Genomic DNA, 21,263 nt, shown 5'->3' on the forward strand with positions numbered 1-21,263 from the left:
CTACTGTATAGCACTTGTCTCTAAGTATCGGTTTTATCTCAAAATCCTGACACTTAAAGTATTTCTTTTACAGTTTACAGACCTAAATGTTCATAATACATGCATAAAACGTTCATAAAATGTTCTTGTGGCAGGAACTCACAAGATACCAATATATAAGCTACAGTGATATAATATAAAATATGTTTATGATTGCCAAGCAATGTAGCAACTTAAAGGTGTTGTTTCGCAATGTATTATTTTTTTCATGTTTTAGCGTAAGTCTATCATGCAAAGAAAATAAATAAATTCATTCATTCATTAATTAAAAAAAATATAAGAGGAAATCAACAGCTACATGTCAAAAAATGGCAAAAAACAAACACATAATGACATACTAGAAACCAACTCTATACAAGACAGGCTAATAGGGCTAGTTAATGTTACTGCTTGTCTAGACCTAAACTTAATTGTACTAATTCTACATTGTTGTACAGAGAACAGAGATTCCTCTCAGAGCCTTTGAGTGAAAATCTATGCAGCAACATGATCTTGGATTCCTTTCGATGTGGCTCATCCTTTAGCTTGTCTTTTCATGAAGAGACTAAAGTGTGAACAAAGACTTTAGTCACACGGGCTCCCTGCAAATCTTTTTTCTTTGGGTTCATGCTGGACTGCCTTTTCGGCTTCTCTTGGGTTTTCTTACAATATAAAGTCAAAGTTGCATGATTAATTATGGAGGGATATTCTATAGGGAATATGAAATTGAATATTATGATTAGTAAACCTTTTGATTGTACAATAATCTGACATTTGAGATGATGATGAATGACTTCTAATGGTCTAACTAGAGGCACTTATGACGTAATGCTTTAAACGTCTGTTCAAGAAAATGTCCAAGATCAGAGTCAGTTCTTCAACTTCTATCATGATAAGCCCTTTAATAAGATAGCTTCTCATTTGGATTTTAAAAAGAATAAAAAAATATATACTGTATGTTTAACATGAAGTACTAATAAAGTACAATAAAAATACACCCTGGCACACGTTATGTTTTAAAAACCTTTTTGGCTACTGTTAATTGATTTTAAAGAGTTCTGAGGAATGTTAGCTATCTGTTATGGGAGTCAGGCAGGAGATAGATGGGGGTACGTGACTCTTGCAAACCCATGAAAAGGAGGGGGAAGGAAAAAGGAGTGTTTGAGAATGAAGTAGATAAACGGTGAGGTCATCATGATCCCAGCCGCAGACAAATGAGGCAGTAAACCACAGCTGTAAAAGCTTCCTCCCTTAATAAGCATACATTGTGTATTTGTGAGCAGGATACTGACTGAAGCAATGTGGGGGGAAAAAGAACAAGTTTATCAAAAATGTTTAATATCCTTTAGACACTAACAGTTTACAGGTGGAAATTAAAGTCATAGTTACAATAACTGAGGACATTGTTGTCATAAGACACTGTTGTCTCCTTAATAAACAGGCACACTTTATTAGGGGTAGAAATGCTTGTTGTTACGGAAGCAATAATAATATAATATAATATAATATATTGTCTTGATATGTTTTATCGATGTTACCTTTTAGGGACGTTTATTTTGTAGATATTTAAGGACTTTGTAGCTGTTTGAAGACTTTTATTTTGTTAATTCGTAAGCTGCAGGAGGAGAAGTCACGTGACAAACACAAATTCGGCTGTCATGTGATTGTAGTTTCATTTTCATCATGGCTGCGCTCTGCATCAGTTTTCTGTTCCAGCTGCTCTTCTGTCTTGTGTTTTCTTTACCCACGGGACGAAACTCCATATGCGGTTATAAGGTGAGTTTTGTGTGAATATTTTTAAGTTCTTCGTTGTAGGACCTTTGAGAAAGGGTTGACTAAATGTAAAAAATTAGCACTGAGGGAAATAATGTACAATAACAAAAACTTAGTTAATTGCTTAGTTAGTGTTAATTATTATTGCACTTGATGTCACTACATTACCATAGTGTTTTGGGCATGTACCTTGGCTATAGCATGCTTTTGTACATTGTTGAAATGAAGTAAAAAGGAAATGACTGTAGATAGAGGAAGTAAAACTCATTATTGTTGTATCTCTCCATTAATTTCTACAGTCATGTCCAGCCACAAATCCTTCCATGCTGAATGTCCATCTGGTTCCTCACACACATGATGATGTTGGCTGGCTCAAGACTGTGGATCAATACTACTATGGAGGTGAAGTTTTGTTCATGTCTCACTTGAAAGTGCTTGTTTGTAACTTCCATTGGTATGTAGTAGATCACATTCTTCATGTGACTGTCTTATGATTTATGTGTTGCTTGTCATATGATAGTGGCAATGCATTGGAGTGTTAAAGCTTAATGTTTAACCTCACAACATGATACACACAACATTTTGTTGGTGTCAGGCTGGTACAGGCATGTAAATAAAACACAAAGCTCAGATTTTTTATTCCAGTCTTTGTGTTTTTCAGACCGAAACAACATCCAGCATGCAGGAGTTCAGTATATTTTGGACTCGGTAATAGACCAGCTACAGAAGGATCCAGCCCGACGGTTCATCTACGTAGAGACGGCCTTCTTTTACCGCTGGTGGAGGCAACAGAGCCAGAACACACGGCGAATTGTAACACAGCTGGTCAATGAGGGTGAGGAGGGTATTTTCTCAGTCTGAGATTAAATAAAGTATACAAATAAAAAAGACAAAATGTAACGATACTAAAATGTGAAGTGACATAAAACGTAATAAATGTTCAATTCTTATCTTACACACTGAATCTGCATAATTATTTTGCATTATTTTCCCCATTTAAAGCCATTAAACCATTTAAAAAATGATTGGAATAAAAGATGTGAAGTGAAGTAAGAAGCTCTAAAATACTTTGCTTACGCTCTGAAACTTTACAATTATTTCCCCCCATAATATTTTTAATCAAAGTAGAAAATATTTTTCCAAATATCATGAATTTTATACATTTCTATCTTTTCTCATAGGTCGTCTTGAGTTTATAAATGGTGGCTGGTGCATGAGTGACGAGGCCACCACGCACTACAGCGCAGTCATAGATCAGATGACTCTGGGGCTGCGATTCCTGAATGACACCTTCGGTGAATGCGGTCGTCCCCGGGTGGCCTGGCACATCGACCCGTTTGGACACGCCCGAGAACACGCCTCCATCTTTGCTCAGGTGACCATGGCACATTACTTGTAACTGGTGTGAATGGTGTGGCATAGTGATGCTTATGACTCTTGATTTGTTTACAGATGGGCTATGACGGTTTCTTCTTTGGCCGTTTGGACTATCAGGACAAAGTTCGCAGGATGAAGACCAAAGAGATGGAAATGCTCTGGAGGGCCAGTGAAAGCCTGACGCCGCCTCTCGCTGATCTCTTCACGGGTACTAATCTGTAAACGTGCTGCTTTTTGTTGTCTGATTATTCAAATTCAGTTTTTCAAATAGTGCAGTATCAATGCTTTCTGTTCCTCGATTAGTTGTAGATTGTTGTATATATTATATTTAAAAACCATTCAAAGTCAGTCAGTAAGATTAAATTGATCTTACAGACCTCCATATCCTTATATCTTTCATCTCTAAAGGTGTTCTTCCAAATGGCTATAACCCACCTGAGGGCTTCTGCTGGGACCAGTCATGTAATGATGCTCCCATAAGAGACGACCCAGACCTTGAGGACTACAATGTGGATGAGATAGTACAGAGGTTTTTGAATGTTTCCTATGACCAGGTATTTCAACAGCATTGCAGCAGTACTCGGTTCAGTCAATCATATATAAAGCTCATGTGAGATTTCTGTTCCCAGGCTGCCTTTTATAAGACAAACCACATCATTATGACCATGGGTTCAGACTTCCAGTATGAGAATGCCATTCTCTGGTACAAGAACATGGATAAGCTGATCAAGTATGTAAATGCCCTGCAAGCTAAAGGAAGCAAGGTGAATGTGCTTTACTCGACCCCGTCCTGCTACCTACAGGAACTCAACCTAGCCAACCTCACCTGGTTTGTGTGCATGCATATCTAATACATTTAAATAATCAATCCTTTGATACTAGCATAAAAAGGATCTCGCAAGTATTTTGTGTCATTTTTTTTTTATTATTATTATTTTTTTTTTCCTGGCCTGGACATCCATTTTAGGCCTCTGAAGACAGATGATTTTTTCCCCTATGCTGATGATGCTCATGATTTCTGGACGGGTTATTTTACCAGCCGACCAGCATTGAAGTTATATGAGAGACTGAGCAACAGCCGACTACAGGTAATGCACACACACACACACAAAATCACATCTACAGTGTTTATTTATTTATTTTTTGGGGGGGGTAATCTGTATTGTCTGGTTTTGATCTTCTAGACGTGCAACCAGTTGGAGGTGCTTGGTGGGCCCAAATCTACATCTGGACCCTTTGGTGAAGGGGACAGTGATACTATGAGTAAGTCTACATCTGTTGTAAATGTATCACTTCTGTTGGCTTTAATCAGTTGGTATGATTGACATCTTTTCTTGTTGCTCAGAGAGGGCGATGGGTGTAGCCCAACATCACGATGCTGTGTCTGGGACAGAAAAACAGCATGTGGCATATGACTACGCCAGGAGACTGGCTACAGGCTGGGCACATTGTGAGGTACAATAACATAAACTGTAATTTTTTCTGCATTTCTCTCTGTCAGATTTTTTCAGGGTAAACTTTGCTTTATTACATTTTCATTTGAATGTGCTTTATTGGCATGGCTATCAAAAACATTCATAAATTAATTAAAAAAGGCATTGTTTTTGCCACTGTCCCTTTCTTGTTCTAGGTGCTGGTTCGTAATTCTCTGGCTGTTCTCAGTGGTTCTGAATCTCCACGTGTGTTCTGTGAGAATCTCAACATCAGTGTGTGTCCCCTCACAGAAAGCAGCCAAAAGGTACTATACACAGATTTCAGTAAATACATTCATGCAATAAAAAGCACATTCACTATTGAATTATGATCTTTCTCTTTTTTTTAAATTCTCTCTCAGTTCTCTATGAATGTGTACAATCCTCTGGGCAGGACCGTAAGCTGGCCTGTTCGTTTGCCCGTCAATGGTTCTTTGTACAGTGTTACTGATACAAACGGGAAAGCAGTGGACAGTCAGGTTGGAAACTGTGTGTTTATGTCATTTAAGCGTATTTGTAACATTTATGATATGAAATCATCATCTCTACTTCCCCTGCGGTCTATCAGGTGGTTCCACTGTCTAAGTCCACACAGCAAGTGAGGCGGAGCAGGGGTTATGCTAAAGGTGAGCTGGTATTCCAGGTTGAAGCTCCTCCTCTTGGCTACACTACGTACATCATCTCCATGCTTAAGGATGAGCCTCCAGCATCCAGCGCCAAACCCATAGCCACTCGCTCCATTCAGAACAAGGTACATGCAGCAGCACAAGTGGAAACTATCTGGTTAAAATCACTAAGCAACTGGAGACAAATATCATATAAGATCCATAAAAAAAGATCCAAAAAATTGCTCTTTTGAATTAACTAGGCATTTATTTGTATAACAAATGCTGTAAAACAGTAATATTGTGAAAGATTATTACAATTTTAAATATCTAAATATACATATTTTTTAAATGTAATTTATTCCTGTGATGGCAAAGGTCAATTTTCATCTTTGACGAATAGAAAGTTCAAAAGAACAGCATTTATGTAAAATAAAAATCTTTGGTAGCAATGTAAAAGTCTTTGCTGTCACTTTTTATTAATTTATTGCATCCTTCCTTAATAAAAGTATTCATTAGAAAAAAAACTTACTGACCCCAAACCTTTGAATGGTAGTATACTGACCCCACCCAGTTCTGTATTTAGCAACTTTGTACGCCTGAATGACCTTGTGTGAACTTGGCTGGTGGTTTTCACATGCAAAATGGTTAGCTAAATGAAAACAGATGGCATTTACAAGTTTTTACAGAAATTAAAGGTACAGTACATGGTTTTTTACATGACAGTAGAGAAATCTATTTAATGTTTAGGGTGAAAGAGAGAATGGAAATGGTCATGGCTATTTTTTGATGCAAGAAATCAGCTCAACAAACAGGTTACCACATTTAAGATATCATGTATGGCACTAAATGTACAATATTCATGCATAAAATGCACTGAAAAAAAATAGTGTCTTACTAAATTCAGACACTTTTAAACAAGTAGTTTTTATTTTTGGAATTCAAAATAATATTAGAAAAATAAGACATAACCGAGTATGTTTATGTGAATATTCATCAAAATGGGTATTTTGGCATAAATTAACATAGAGCATTGTGCTTAATAACTCTTTTTAATATCAAAACACGTTCTGTTCTTGATTTTCCTTATTCACACAAATGTGTAAATAACTTTAAGTAGCACTGGACTTTTTGCAATTATTTCATGTTTCAGTTAGCATAAATAGTAAATCTGTTCTTATGTATGCGTTTTAGTTCTTGAAGGTGACCTTCGACGACACCACAGGTCTGTTGAGCAGCCTGACAAACCTGGAAACGAATCAAACCATTCGACTCACTCAGAACTTCTACTGGTTAGTTTGGGCTGATTCAGAATCAGTCTGTGCCTTCCAGTTTTCTATCTACCGTAGTATTATCTTTGGGTTTTTTGATGTGATTACATATGGTATACTATATTATTTCTTGAATTGCCTTGGAGTGCCAGTAAATACAATGATATGCAGTATTTACTTGTCATGTTTGATGGTATCAAAAAAGTGAATCATAACAAAAAAATAAAGTGTTGTGTGCTTCTTATGTGCTTTTTTGACAATTAAAGGTATAATGCAAGTGCTGGGAATAACAAGGAGAGCTCGCAGCCATCGGGGGCTTACATTTTCAGACCAAATTCTTCAGACCCCTTCATCATTAACAAAACTGCTGAAATACAGATAGTTACCGTGTCCAGCACAGTTCAAGAGGTGACGCAGTGGTTCAGCCCCTGGGTGTCACAGGTTGTTCGTTTGTATGAAGGCCACAGGGAACTGGAGCTGGAGTGGACTGTGGGACCTGTACCTATAGCGTGAGTGAACCCACACATACACAGATTTCTCTGGATTATAGATTTGTTGTGAAAATGAAAGTAGTAAGGCTTAATAACTCTTCCTCTCTGTTTATCTTCTCTCTCTTTCTCTTTACAGAGATGGTTTAGGGAAAGAAGTGATCACTCGTTTGGACACAGACATTGAGTCCTCTGACTATTTCTACACTGATTCCAATGGGAGAGAGGTTCTAGAACGCCGGTGAGGAGATTAAAATAAATAGAAAGTTTGGTTACAGAAATTTTACATTTTAATGTACATTTTATGTATATATATATATATATATATATATATATATATATATATATATATATATATATATATTATACACACACACACAGTGCCTTGCGAAAGTATTCATACCCCTTAATTTCTTTTCACGTTTTATGTTGCTTATGTTAAACTGCTATAAATTACTTTTTTCCACATCAATCTACACTCCATACACTATAATGGTAAAGCAAAAAAAAATAAAAAACTTAAATGATTCTATTGCATAAGTACTCATACCCTTATCTGGGACTGTTGGAATTTAGCTCAGGAGCATTCATATTGCTTGTAGGTGTTTTAAACTTTGAGTGAAGGTAAACTGTGGCAAATTCAATTGAAGGGGTATGATTTGGAAAGGCACACGTCTTAATAAAAGTTCCAACAGCTGATAATGCATATCAGAGCAAAAACCAAGCCCTGGGGTCAAAATAACAGTCTGTTGAGCTCAGAAACAGGTTTGTGTCAAGCCACACATCTGGGGAAGAGTTCAGAAAAAAATTTTGCTTAATTTTTTCAAAATTCTGGAAGAAGTTTCAAACAACCAGGATTCTTCTTAGAGCTGGCCTCCTGGTCAAACTGACCAATTGATGAAGAAGGGCTTTGGTTAGAGTGACGAAGAACCTGATGGTCACTCTAGTTGAGCTCCACGATCATATGTGGAGATAAAAGAAATCTACAGAAGAACAAACATCACTGCAACACTCCACCGATCTGGGCTTAATGGCGGTGTGGCCAAACTCAATCCTCTCCTCGGTGAAGACAAAAGAAAACACACTTGGAATTTACAAAAAAGCACCTAAAGGACCCTCAGACTGTGAGAAAAAAGATTCTCTGGTCTGATGAACCTCAATTCTTAGCATCATGTTTGAAGAGAACCAGCTCTGCTCATCACCTGCAGAGTACCATCCCAAAAGTAAAGTGTGCTGGTAGCGGCCTCATGCTGTGGGGCTGTTTTTCAGCAGCAGGGACTGAGGGACTCATCGGAATAGAAGAAAAGCTCAATGCACCAAAATATTGAGATAGCCTTAATGAAAACCCAGTCCAGAGCATTCAGAACCTCAGACTGGGCAGAAGGTTCACCTTCCAACAGGACAAGGACCCTAAGCACACAGCAAGAGTGGCTTATACACAACGTTGTGAATGTCCTTGAGTGGCCCAGCCACAGCCTGGACTTGAACCCAGTCAAATATTTCTGGAGAAACCTGAAAATTTGGATCTGCCCCATCCAACCTGACAGAGCTTGAGAGGTGAAGAGATGAGGAGACAAATGGCAGATAATTGCCAAATGCTGATGAGCAAAGCTTGTTGCATCAAACAAAACAGACTTAAGACTGTAAAGGTGCTTCAGCTAAATATTTCGTTAATACTTATGCAATTCACTTATTTCAGTTTTTAATTTTTTTTTTGTGACAGTTCTGTTTTTGCTTTGTCAATATGGTGTATGGAGTGTAGATTGGTTGTGGGGGGGTAATTTAAAGCAGTTTAACATAAGGCAGCAACATAAAATGTGAATTTTTTTTATATATATATATATATATATATATATATATACATATATATAGTAATTTTTTTTACTGTTTTTACTATATTTTGAACAAATACTGTAAATGCAACCTTGGAAAGCATAAGAGACTTCTTTCAGAAACATTAAAAAAACCTTACTGATCCCAAGATTTTAAATAGTTCCGTATCTCATCTGTTGGAAAAGTAATCTAAGGAGCAGTGTCTTTGTAGGAAAGATTATCGGCCCACTTGGGATTTGAAGCAGACAGAGCCAATCGCTGGAAACTACTATCCAATCAATTCTCGCGCTTACATCAAGGCAAGTGACGTTCAGCCAGTTACATCAGCTTTCTTGTCTTTTTTTGGATCCTGGGTCTGTTTTTATTATTTTGTTTCTATATTTTAGACTCCATTTATTTTATGTTGCCATATTACATTTTTTGTCTTTTTATATTGCCTGTCTTCATCCTCGCTTTCTTTTGTCACTCAGATTTTCATAAACAGTCTTGGGCCTAACCTGTCAAGGAATCTAATATGTGTGTGTGTGCATTTAGGATGACAAGCATCAGCTGACAGTAGTGACCGATCGCTCTCAAGGGGCCAGCAGCATCTATAACGGCTCGCTGGAAATCATGGTAAAATAAAATTACGTTTCCTACTATCTGTCAATCTCTCCTTCAGTTCAGTTCAATTTAAAAGTGCTTTATTGGCATAACGGAAGGTATTGTGAGTGAGTGACTTAGATAATCACAGCGTGCCGATGCACAGCCATATCACACGGCTACAAGCATTCAAGAAGATCTGGCCGAGGTAAAGCTGCTCTTGGCGGGTTCATGAGCGCTGAACGGCCACCGATGCCCTGGAGCTCAAACAAAAACGCCGAAGCAAATTTTCAAATAGACATTTTCTTTAACAGACTGCATATTTGAAGTCTAAACAAGACCGTTCTTGTCTAAAAAAACAAAAAGTAAAACAGTTATCAAATTATAGTGGATTTGGGTGTCCAAAGGCATGGTCTCTATATGTTAACAGCTAACAGCAAACTCTCTCAGCTGCACAGGAGACTGCTGTATGATGATTTTAGAGGAGTGGGAGAGCCTCTCTCTGAGCCGGGAGAGTTTTTTGATGGTTTAGTTGTCCGAGGACGCCTGCTGCTGACCCTCACTCCACCAAATATGGCCGCAGATGTCCACAGACCCCTCGCACAGGGTATGGTGCTCCAACCCCTGCTCTCCTTCCAGGATGGCACACCTCCCACCAATACAAAACTGGAGGTTTGTAGAGGATCAATGGTTGGATGAACTGAATAGGTTCCTCATTATTAGCTTAAACTCTTAGTAGATGCCTGAATAAGTGACTGATCATTCCCTCCTTCCCATAGTTCTCCGGACTTCAGGCTGCTCTGCCCCCTGCTGTTCACCTGTTGACACTGTCTCAGTGGGATAACAACTCGGTTCTGATTAGATTGGAACATCAGTACCAGGCTAAAGAGAGCAAAACAAACTCGCAGCCTGTTACAGTCAATTTACAAGTAATACACACATTTTCATTCCTACTTACACAATAAGTAAATCCTGCTGCAGTCAAACACTGATTGTGTTTCACAGGGACTAAATTCTCAGAACAAACATTCAAAACAATTCTCAAGTATGATAGTTCTGTGTTCTGCAAGATTTGCTCTGAAGAATCCTGATAAATTGTTTTAAAATATATTTCTTATGTATTCAACAGTGTGCTAAGCTAGTTGACTAATCTGTTAACTTGCTAACTGAAAACAAAGTGTAACTGAAAGATTTTAGCTTCTGCAATGAAATGCAAGTCATTAGCTAACATGATTTTCATGATTAAGAATTTCTGGTTATTTATAAACAGGCACCCAATAGAGCACCCATAAAAAAAAATTGTCGTAGCTCAGGAATCCAGTGCAACACCTATTGTGAATGTAGTCAGCTCAATCTTGAGTGCCTTATTGCTTATAGTACATAAAAAATAATTATTTTCATATGGATAAACTTTATCTTTGTGTGTGTGCAGAAGCTGTTTTCTACTCTGGAGGTGCTTGGAGCGTCTGAGATGAGTCTAGGGGCAAATCAGTGGAAAGAGGACATGAACCGCCTGCAGTGGAACACAGGTAAGAATTGTTCATTTCTCTAAATTTTGTACAAATTAGCTTCCAGAAATTAAGTGTTTGTGTTTGTCTTTCAGCGAAAGCATCAAAGCCCCTTCCACTCAGTGCCAAAGATCCCTCACCATGGGAAGTCACACTAAACCCAATGGAGATCCGCACCTTCTTGCTACGGGTGCGACAGATGTAGAACCGACAACATACAGATCACTGTACGAGCCAATCAAGAGTGTAGCATTGCAGTATCCAAACCTGGCACTGATTCATAAAGAGCTGAACTACGCTGCATTGTTCAATTAGAACGGTTTCTAGATTTTTAATTTCGGAAAATTTGAGTATGGATATTCTTCACACTTCACTGTACCATATGTTCATAAAGATGTATATGATTTAGTCTTTATTTCTTCTGCATTAATCTCACAAGCTCTATTTTGGTTATCTATTGGGCATCTTGTATTTCTTTCTAATATTCATTTGTGCAATAATTTGATTGTATTTTTCTACTGTGCCTTTCATATGAAAATGACATTTTTTAAAGAACTGTGGAATAAATTTAATGACCAGTAATAAATTGTTTTTAAATGATACATGATGTGTCCTGCTCATGCTGAATAGAAATACACAACCATTCACTTAGTATTTATTTGCCAGGCAAAACTAAAATATAAAATGACCGCAAAGAATAAAATGTGTCCCACCAATGCAATTAAACTTGCATGGCACAACTCCAATTAACTTTAGTTGAGAATCTGTACACATTTGGACACATGCGTTATTCAGTAGTGAGAAAACCACTTAGTCCATCTTTTCCTCAGTTTCTTGCTTGAGTTCATGCAAATAACAGCATTTATCTCCATATGTACATGTTCCCTAGAAAAGAAAGAAAATACAATAGCTTTATGTAAAATAGCTGCTGTGATTTAATATGTATGAATTATTGCTTGAATAATTTATCATCAATTAAGGGCACTTCTGACTACTAACCCTAATTCATTGATCTAATAAATTAAACATTTATCACATGTACTGGAATAAAAGTTGGATGATAATTCTTGTACTTTGGAAAATAAAATGAAATTACTTGTTTCTAAATTTGAATTCTCAAATACTGACTAGTTTGGTAACAACAACTAATAAGGCAACTTCTCAGTATTCAAATGATTCTGAAATCACAACATATATTGTAGTCAAGCGGACGTACCATTCGAAACTTCTTGCAGGGGAAGCTTTTGATTTCAGAGGAGTCTGTGATTTGTTTCTTTCTTTTACCCTGAAACTGTTTTCTTTTGTCCTCCAGCTCAGAGGAGATTCCTCCACTAAATACAAGAAAAGATGATTTATATTTAAGACTAGTTAAAAGAGTTTGCTTATGATTTAACAAAAGAATATTAGCAGTATGACCCACCCTGCTTTGGCACGTGCTTTGGGTCCCCAGTTGGCCTGTGGGTTCTCCTGGAAACGTGTGAGGTGCCTTTTTCGTGATTGAGGGTTTGCATCTTCTCTGATTTCAAAGCAGGCTTGAAGACTAAATGAGAGAATATGAAGATTAAAAGTTATATTTTTATTAAACTAAACTAAAAGGTACAGCAATATAAACAACAGGGATTCTGGTAACACTAGTAAAGGGACCAATTCTCACTATTAAAGGTGCACTAAGCTATATTTGATAACCGAGTCCCAAAACAGCCAATCAGCAGTAAAGGGCCAGTTTCCGGCAGTGGAGAGAACTCAAGGAGCGGGAAGGCCTCGGATGCCAAGGTTACTTTGTTTCTTATTGAAAGGTGAGTGATGTTCATTTTTCATTGTTTCACACAACTTTATATCCTCGGCCGGCAGGCATAGCAGATTCCATCATTGTAGTTGCCGGTGTTGTGTACGTACGTGTGGGGTGGAGATATCAAAATAGGACCTAGGTCCAGGGTTGCCAGGTTTTCACAACAAAGCCCGCCCTATTGCTACTCAAAACTAGCCCAATTCCGTTTCAAAAATGGCATTTCGGGTGGTAAAACATACGTTTCTGGGCGGAGTTCCCCTGGTAAAATTCGCATTCCAGGGGATAAATATGTTATTGGGGTCGCTTCAACCCATGGACATAAAAACAACCTGCGGCAACAGTGGTAAAATAGACAAATTCCCTGGGAAAAACCGTTGACTTGGCAACACTGGTGAGGTCCTGTTATGGTATGGGTGTGTTTGTTTTGGTGCTTTCAAATGTCAATGGCAAAATTAGCTTAATGCACCTTTAACTAGTTGCTTATTATTGGCTGTTTATCAGTACTTATAAAGCACTTTTTCTGCATGACCATATTCTACATCCCTAATCCTACCCAATACCTAAACTTAACTACCTTACTAATTATTAATAAGCAGCAAATTAGGAGTTTATTGAGGCAAAAGTCAATGGTTTGTTAAAGGGTTAGTTCACCCAAAAATGAAAATTCTGTCATTAATTACATTAGACAGCAAGTGTCCTTACACGATCAAGGTCCAGAAGCGTAGCAAGGTACCATGTGACATAAGGGGTTCAACCGTAAACTTACAAAGCTACGAGAATACCTTTTGTGCGCAAAAGAAAAAAAAAATACTTTATTCAATAATTTGTCTCCTCCATATCACCCTGGCACCATTTTGGAGAGTAAAGACACTGTAAAAAAAGAAAAAAAAAGAAAAAAAAGTTGAGCTCAAAAAAAAGTTGAGCCAATTTAAAATTAAGGCAACCAGCTTCAGCAGATTTTTATGTTCTCAACTTGTTGTTTTAAGTTTATACAACAAAAAGTTGAGAATCTCCTACAAAAATAAGTTGAGAGAACTCAAAAATCTGCTGAAGCTAGTTGCCTTAAAATTTTAAGTTGGCTCAACTTTTTCTTTTTTACTGTGTATGCTGCGTCACGTGGATATGTTGTTTTCGTTCAGATCAAAGCGCAACAACGTAGAACACACCTTGATCGTGTAAGGATCCTTTCTGTCTATGGGAGGATCAGAGAGCTCTCTGATTTCATCAAAATATCTTAATTTGTGTTCTGAAGATGAACGGAGGTCTAACGAGTTTGGAACAACATGAGGGTGAGTAATTAATGACAGAATTTAAATTTTTGTGTGAACTATCCCTTTAATAGCAAGAACTGGATCTTAAAATAAAGTGTGACCAGGATTTTAATATCAAATAGCCATCAGGTGAATTAAATATAAGGTGTTTGATCATTACGTTGGCTCTTTGGAGAGAATGCGGTGAGCAGGACTGGTTTCTGATAACCGCTCTCTTTTCACAGGGTTAGACTTCTCCTGAGGAATACACAAACAGAAACTACATTAGAAAATACGGTGTTATCATGAGGATCTTTTTGGGAGATTCTTAAAGGGGTGGGTGACTTTTTTTTCTAGGCTTGATTGTGTTTATGGGGTGCAATCTAACGTGTTAATGCTTCGTTTAACAAAAAACACATTATTTTTCACACAATGTACCTTTATTCTACACCACGCTCTCCCTTCTCTTTTGAACGCTCCGATGATTTCCTGTTTTTATGAAGCCCCTCCCTCAGAAATACACGATGGGCTCAGATTAGTTAGCTGGCCCAGTGTGTTGTGATCCGCTAAAACATCACACCCCTCACATCAGCAGCATGTCCTCCGGTTGTATTGTAAACAATGGTGTCGTCTATATTTCTTATCAATTCGAGCCCGATTGACACCCAGAGAATATTAGTGAGGAGGACTGCACAGAACCTGTGCAAGCACGGCTCTTAATGGTATGTTTTTTTGTTTGTTGTTGTCTATATACGGTTTTATCCTGATTAAAGCTTTAATACAACTTTAATACCATACGGCATGGTAACAACTCTTCCCCTTCTCTAAAGCAGCGCAGCATGGCCTCGCCCCCTTTGTTACATGTTCCCGGGGATGAAGTTTATGTAAATGTATGAGTTTGTGACGTCACAAACCCAGGAAGTAGCTCATTGTAGTCCGTACGAACCGTTTTTGTAGGCATTAAACTGCCATCATTTTAAAAGACGATATCTCCGTTTGCACGGAACTTTCAGCGTCGCAGATTTCAGATATTGTTTATGCTCAAACAGCAACATTACACACTAACTAACATTAAAAAGTGAAGTCGCAATCAACCTCCCCTCTAAGAGTGTATGGTGGTCACTTACCCAGCAACGAATGATATCCCACAACACCTCAGCAGGAGCGTCGGTCTTCACTGCATTTTTACAGGCATGAGAGAGAGACACTCTGTACCCTGCATGCAAGAGAGCTGACCTACACCACAGAAAGAAAATGAGGACACCCTACATTGAAACTCTATTGACCCAAAACTCTTGACGCTTTAAAACCCAGGTATTCTGAAGAGATATAATATAATAATAATCACTTCATATAATGAAAAGATTTAATTGATGCCTTTATTCACATATAAACATTGATCAGCGAACATAAAAGCTCAACCATACTTTTCTCTAAACATATTCTTTTTTTTGTATTCCTTAAGACTCTCATAAAATGTAAATGACAATTTTCATTTGGGGTTGAACTAACCCTTTAATTTAAAAATAATAATAATTCTTACTGACTCTAATCTCTGCAACAGTAGTGTACATAACGATGGTGGAATGTGTTATATTGAGTTCACCTGAACTGCAGCATGGACGGAGTGTTGCAGTGAACTGTGCTGCTCAAATGATCCAAAACATAATACAGAGGAATATCCTGCAGCTCCTAAAACACAAAACTCAAACTATTAGCACTCATTCTCTATTCAGAAAACCAAAACTTATTTGCCTGGATACATTTAAAATGTCACAATCATGCTGATGATTCTTACTGTGAAGTTTATTAACGACTGACCTCGGTCACCATGCTAAGCACCCCCTCGATCCGCTTGGACGTTCTGAAGCGGGTGGGGTTCCCTGAAACGGCACTCAGAACCTTCTGAACAAATGCAATGTCATGAATAGGTTCAGCCCAGATGGGACCGCCCAACTGCAAATACAGAGAGAGGAACAAAGTAATCAAAACAAGGTGAGGAACTAAATGTTCATCTTTGAAACATACTGAAGCATGTCAGTTGCTTTTATACCGTAATGCAACCATATTACAATTCTGGTCAATACGATAAGAATGGTTCGATAAATGGCTGAATCAAACCAAAATTCTATACTATTTTTTCTGAATAAATAAAAGAGGAAACATTAAAACTAAAATGTATCATTTTAAATATAACAATACAGGCATTGTAACTTGAAGCAGTATTTACCAAACTGGGGTTTGCAAACCCCAAACAGTAATATTAAGGGAAATTAATATTAGTTAATTATGATTTTATAAAGATAAATTTAACAGTGTTATTAAATGACTTGTAAAAACATTAAATGTAAAAACAGTGTAAATGAGAGGACTAACACTCAATTAAATGTCCAATATTGGCTGATTTATATCCAATATTTCTGCAGATAACAGACATGGTATATACAGCAAGAAGGGATGCATGATATATCAGTACCAGCTAATTACACAGCAAAGGGATATTTTATTGTTAGTAACACACATAAAAGGAGATATTGATAGTTCAGACCTGGTGCCTCTGCCCACAATGCTCACAGCTGGGCCCTACAGGTGGTCCAGTGGCTGCCGAATACTTCATACTGTAACCAACATATTACATATATATTAGAAATATACACTTACTGAAAACACAATGATACTGACAGTACAGAAACATTGAGAAAAAGTGAACAGATCAATTATGGAGGTAGAAATACTTACTGTTTGCCTTGGCTCATCTTCTTCCCCATCCTCTGAAGATGAAACGCACCACAGCCGACACAGTTATACAGCAGCGCCTGTTTACTACGAAACACACAGATACCTGGATTTAATAAATCACAGAATACATTTCCATACAAAAAATTGGGGTCTGTTAAATTTTCAATGTATTTGAAATAAGTCTCTTATGCTTAAAGGCTTCATTTATAAAAAAAAAAAAAAAATTTTGTGTACCTCTTGTAGAATTCTTTATACATATTGCACTTTTTCATTTATGATTACTAGCAGCTATTTTATGTATGTTTAGACAGACAGAGTAAACTGTGTTTTACCTTGCAGAGTTTTTGACCACGACTTGGCCTGTTTTGACTTTGACGAATACACGGATGTAGAAATCCACACTCACACTCAAGAGAGGTTCAATGTATCGCTGATAAACAGCTGCTCTCTGATCTAAACTGTGCAGAATTATACGCAAAGCCTAGAATAAAAGAAAAAAAAAAAAAAAAGAGAGTGTGATTAGGACATAGATATGATGTTACGATACGAGTTTCCTTCCATCCATTTCCAATCAGCAGTCAGCCCGATCTTACCATCTCATGACAGTATTTGGACTTGATGGACACAGAGCCATATTTGCTGTAGCAGGTCTCCCCGCTATTTCCAGCCATTACAGCCATATCCGTGCACGTAATGCAAAGCAACCCTGACAATGAGAGAGTAACATTACTGTGTGTAGTGCATATTGTGTTAAATAAATTCAGAATATGCATGTAAGAGAACAGCGACAGACTCACCACCCTCACTGACAGCCTGCACAGCCGCATCCAGAAATGGAGAAGGGCTGCCATAGGGGTCAAGATCAATAACATCATATCGCTCCTTCCTCCCTCTTGCCTCATACATCACCATACTGTAAAGAAGTTGTTATACCAGAATTTAGAATGTAAATGAATCAGTGTTGTTCCTGTTAACTAAAACTATAACGAATCATTTACAGGAATTGGGAAAAACATAAAAATAAAAAAATATTAGATAAATTGAAATGCATGTTTGTGAGTGTAAAACACTGGAAAAAATAAACAGCAGAGTGCTCAGACCTGGCATCTCTTTGGCTGGCTTGCAGTATGTGGGACACATTGTTGTGTTGTGCATTGCGGGCAATCAGGGCAGCAGCTTTAGCAGAGTAATCATTAGCAGTGATACTCTTCAGACCAGGAACCTCCAGAGCAAAACGTACAGAACGCAGGCCTGATGCTGCCAGACCCTCCAGCACACGCAGACCTTGCTAAAGCAGAAAAGAGAGATAAATTACATTTATTTATTTGGCAGACAGTTTTAGCCATACAAATTCACAAATACGGGAAAAAACTTTAATTATGTCAGTCATAGGAGAATACTGGGAAGGAAAAAAAAACAAGGCAAGGTGAATACACCAGTATTAAAATATTAAATTATAATTAGAAATATATAATTAAAATAATCTCACATATAAAATTTATTTAAATTATTTTTGACAAAATTACTTTCATTTAAATATATCTATTATTTTGTTATATTTTATTTATTATACGCTATTTTAATTTTACATATATACACACATGAAGGGCTATTCAGTTGAAAGTTTAAGTACCACAATTACTATAACTGAAATAAAAATAGTTAAAATAATAACAAACCAAGTCATAAAAAAAAAATCCAATAAAACAACAAAAACACACGCATGCGAAAATAAAGCTACTTCAAAATATGAACAAATGCTATATAATAGTATATAAATAATGATTAAAACACAGTAATTGGCCCACACACAGACCTCACATCTTTCCCCTACAGAGGCAGTGATGAACTCTTTCTTGTCACCCTCTTCTTCCATTTGCTGCTCATTTTCAGGCTGTTCTGATGTGTCCTGGTCCACCGCTTCGTTCTTCTCCTCCGAGAGTCGAACAACAACTCGATCTTTCTCACCCGGGATCAAGATCCGGATACCCCTCTGAGCCAGCTGCTCCCTAGCAAACTCTGTGATCACCGCACACCTGATCGAAGAAGGTATATAGGCAGTTCAATGGCGAAATTAAAAAGAAAACATTACAAGACGTCACAAGACTAGATGCCATGCTCACGTTAAATCTCGGTTGAACTCCTGCACAGGGTTGTAGAACACCTCATTAGCACTAGGGAACAGAATGGCAGCCTTTCCCTCCCTGACAACCGTCTCCCCTGGTAAAAGCCCAGGTTCTGTAGATGAGGTCTGGCTGCTTTCTGTAGAGCTGGAAGGTTTTGTTTCTTCTACTGTGGTAGTACTGTCTGCACCTGCACTGATTGTGTCCTGGGATTCTTCAGGTTCTTTCTGGCAGTCCATTGTCCTGAACCTTTTGAAGACACAACCGTGTGCTGCAGTGAGGATCTGAAGGAGTGAGGATTTCTTCTTAGGAAATACTAAAGATAAACCAGTACACCTTGACTGAAGTACAGTCCTTGCTAACATCTACCAAAAAAAAAAAAAAAAAAGCCTTGTGATGTCAGCAAAAAATATATTTTAGTTAATAAGCGCTTACAAATTCCTACATGATGTATCAAATAAAAAAAAAAAAAACACACACAAATACAAGGATTCCCACACCTTTTGACAGAAGAATATACATAACTTTACAATGATTTTTTTTTTCCAGTCATATACAGATATATTCATTTCCAGTCTTGAGACACAAACAAAACTACATCAAAACGTCCTTCTGATTTTTTTTAATGACCCATAAAAACCACGACTTAATTTTACGTTTAATAATAATTCAATTTAATGAATGTTTTAAACTAAGTTTAATTTAATTTGCATGTTTATTTTCATACACATCAAAAGATGGTCAGCCTCACATTCATAATGTAACTAGCCAGGCTAGCATTAAAATGTACCTCGCTTTCCAACTTACCGTTGATTTTCCTTCCTAAAAGATACTTTAGTTATGACATCATTCATGACACAAAAACAAATCACATCGTGAAATGTACACTAGCACAGAGACTTATCAACTGTTAGCTTGAGTGTTTCCAGGGCAAATTCACGTGTAGCTCATGCTGTGTGTGAACTACGGAAGCCTTGTGGTGCTGCGCATGCGCACAACAATATGCAGAAAAACGCTACACTGTAAATAAGGGCACCGAGGACAAAAGTGGGTCATTTAGGAACTCGTTCTCTCAGTGAAGTTTTTTTTTTTAAGTTACAGAACGTTTCAGTAACTTTCCCCCTTTTTAAGTCGCTTTGGATAAATGCGTCTGCTAAATACATAGTGTCAGAATATCATAATACATTTTATTTTTAGTCTGTGCCTGTTTATGCTTTTGTTATATTGTATGAATTAATAAATACATACTACTTTCTCTAATTCTCTAATATTTTCTTTAATTTTAGTAACTTAATTATGATTATTATTACCAATAGGCTACTGAAAAGTGGTTAATATAAATAATATTAAAGTTTTTTTGTGAGGAAAAGAGTTTGTAGTAGACCACAATATTATAACTTTTCTTTGATCTCTGATGCAATCCTAAACTTTGCAGCTGTCAAGAAGGACCCTCGATACAAAATGTGTCAAGCTGAGCTACATATTAATCATACAGCCTTAGATATTAATAGAAACTAACCATATTATTATTAAGAATAAATTATGTTATACTGTGTGTATTTTATGTTAAGACAGTAGATCAGAACTATGCACATTATTATTGATGCCCATGTATCGCTGCCTGTATTTTTCATTTTATTGTTAAAATGGACATTTATGCATTATAAAAAAGATGTTGAGATCATTTTCAGTCATCTCAAAAAATGTAAAATTCTTAAGTGAAACTTTCATATTTTCTAGATTCATTACATGTAAAGTAAAGCATTTCAAAAGTTTTTTTTTTTGTTTTTTTTTTATTAGAGTTTACAGCTCATGAAAGTCAAAAATCAGTATCTCAAAATATTAGAATATTTGCATTTTAGTTTCATTAAATGACCATCCCTATAAATTCTGGGTATCTCTTGTTCTCTGAAACCACAATAATGGGGAAGACTGCTGACTTGGCAATGATCCAGAAGACAATCATTGACGCCCTCCACAAAGAGGGTAAGTCACAGAGGGTCATTATTGAAAGGGGTGGCTGTTTACAGAGTGCTGTATCAAAGCATATTAAATCCAAAGTTGACTGGAAAGAAGAAATTGGGTAGGAAATGTGCACAAGCAACAGGGATGACCACAAGCTTGAGAATACTGTCAAGCAAAGCTGATTCAAACACTTGGGAGAGCTTCACAAGGAGTGGACTGATGCTGGAGTCTGGATGCTGGATACTGAACCAGAAACAACGTCAGACGCATTTTACCTGGGCTACAGAGAAAAAGTACTGGACTGTGTTTCCCAAAAGCATCGTAAACTTAAGAACATCATAGACCAATGGAAACCAATGGAGCTACGATCAACTTAAGGTTACGATGCTTTTGGGAAACGCAGCCCTGGACTGTTGCTCAGTGGTCCAAAGTCTGCCTTTCAGATAAAAGTACATTTTGCTTCTCATTTG

At 37.2% G+C, this 21,263-nt stretch overlaps 2 protein-coding genes across 5 annotated transcripts; one reads left to right on the forward strand and one right to left on the reverse strand.

The window, feature by feature from the left end:
* The first annotated feature begins 1,690 nt into the window (after positions 1 to 1,690).
* Positions 1,691 to 11,806, forward strand: LOC306856461 (lysosomal alpha-mannosidase-like). Of its 2 annotated transcripts, none has more exons than XM_079395759.1 (22): positions 1,691 to 1,794; positions 2,091 to 2,193; positions 2,453 to 2,626; positions 2,973 to 3,166; positions 3,244 to 3,376; positions 3,577 to 3,722; positions 3,798 to 3,997; positions 4,136 to 4,256; positions 4,353 to 4,431; positions 4,514 to 4,623; positions 4,799 to 4,906; positions 5,003 to 5,119; positions 5,209 to 5,391; positions 6,440 to 6,537; positions 6,783 to 7,025; positions 7,144 to 7,245; positions 9,049 to 9,136; positions 9,372 to 9,452; positions 9,870 to 10,091; positions 10,199 to 10,348; positions 10,852 to 10,948; positions 11,023 to 11,806. In XM_079395759.1, exons 1-22 carry the CDS (start codon positions 1,702 to 1,704, stop codon positions 11,130 to 11,132), a joined length of 2,952 nt encoding a protein of 983 aa, XP_079251885.1. In that variant the 5' UTR covers positions 1,691 to 1,701; the 3' UTR covers positions 11,133 to 11,806. The 2 variants fall into 2 exon arrangements, 1 of the variants encoding a protein (XP_079251885.1); XR_013783017.1 differs by having other exon boundaries at positions 1,694 to 1,794; positions 9,850 to 10,091; positions 11,023 to 11,528.
* Positions 11,569 to 19,804, reverse strand: LOC306856462 (tRNA (guanine(26)-N(2))-dimethyltransferase-like). 3 transcript variants are annotated; one of them, XM_079395760.1, is made up of 16 exons: positions 19,636 to 19,804; positions 18,829 to 19,077; positions 18,522 to 18,741; positions 17,806 to 17,993; positions 17,503 to 17,618; positions 17,299 to 17,411; positions 17,038 to 17,186; positions 16,706 to 16,789; positions 16,515 to 16,584; positions 15,788 to 15,922; positions 15,573 to 15,658; positions 15,094 to 15,202; positions 14,148 to 14,224; positions 12,348 to 12,467; positions 12,144 to 12,258; positions 11,569 to 11,812 (listed from the first exon to the last, which is right to left on the reverse strand). In XM_079395760.1, the coding sequence occupies exons 1-16, from the start codon at positions 19,680 to 19,682 to the stop codon at positions 11,738 to 11,740; spliced, it is 1,953 nt and encodes a 650-aa protein (XP_079251886.1). In that variant the 5' UTR covers positions 19,683 to 19,804; the 3' UTR covers positions 11,569 to 11,737. The 3 variants fall into 3 exon arrangements, with proteins under 3 accessions (XP_079251886.1, XP_079251888.1, XP_079251887.1); XM_079395762.1 differs by having other exon boundaries at positions 18,829 to 19,112; XM_079395761.1 differs by having other exon boundaries at positions 18,829 to 19,193.
* Positions 19,805 to 21,263: the final 1,459 nt, after the last annotated feature.

Source organism: Barbus barbus (assembly GCF_936440315.1).
Source record: "Barbus barbus genome assembly, chromosome: 37".
In the NCBI taxonomy this organism is placed as follows: Eukaryota; Metazoa; Chordata; class Actinopteri; order Cypriniformes; family Cyprinidae; genus Barbus; species Barbus barbus.

What these genes read in the sequence shown, in the direction of transcription:
- LOC306856461 (XM_079395759.1), top strand. Translation starts at nt 1,702, where the DNA reads ATGGCTGCGCTCTGCATCAGTTTTCTGTTCCAGCTGCTCTTCTGTCTT. An exon ending in TCACAGAAAGCAGCCAAAAG is followed by an intron (nt 4,907 to 5,002) that starts GTACTATACACA and finishes ATTCTCTCTCAG; the next exon opens with TTCTCTATGAATGTGTACAA. An exon ending in CCGCCTGCAGTGGAACACAG is followed by an intron (nt 10,949 to 11,022) that starts GTAAGAATTGTT and finishes TTTGTCTTTCAG; the next exon opens with CGAAAGCATCAAAGCCCCTT.
- LOC306856462 (XM_079395761.1), bottom strand. Translation starts at nt 19,193, where the DNA reads ATGTTAGCAAGGACTGTACTTCAGTCAAGGTGTACTGGTTTATCTTTA. An exon ending in GTGGTCAAAAACTCTGCAAG is followed by an intron (nt 16,790 to 17,037) that starts GTAAAACACAGT and finishes TGTGTTTCGTAG; the next exon opens with TAAACAGGCGCTGCTGTATA. An exon ending in CCTGCAAGAAGTTTCGAATG is followed by an intron (nt 11,813 to 12,143) that starts GTACGTCCGCTT and finishes TTTCTTTTCTAG; the next exon opens with GGAACATGTACATATGGAGA.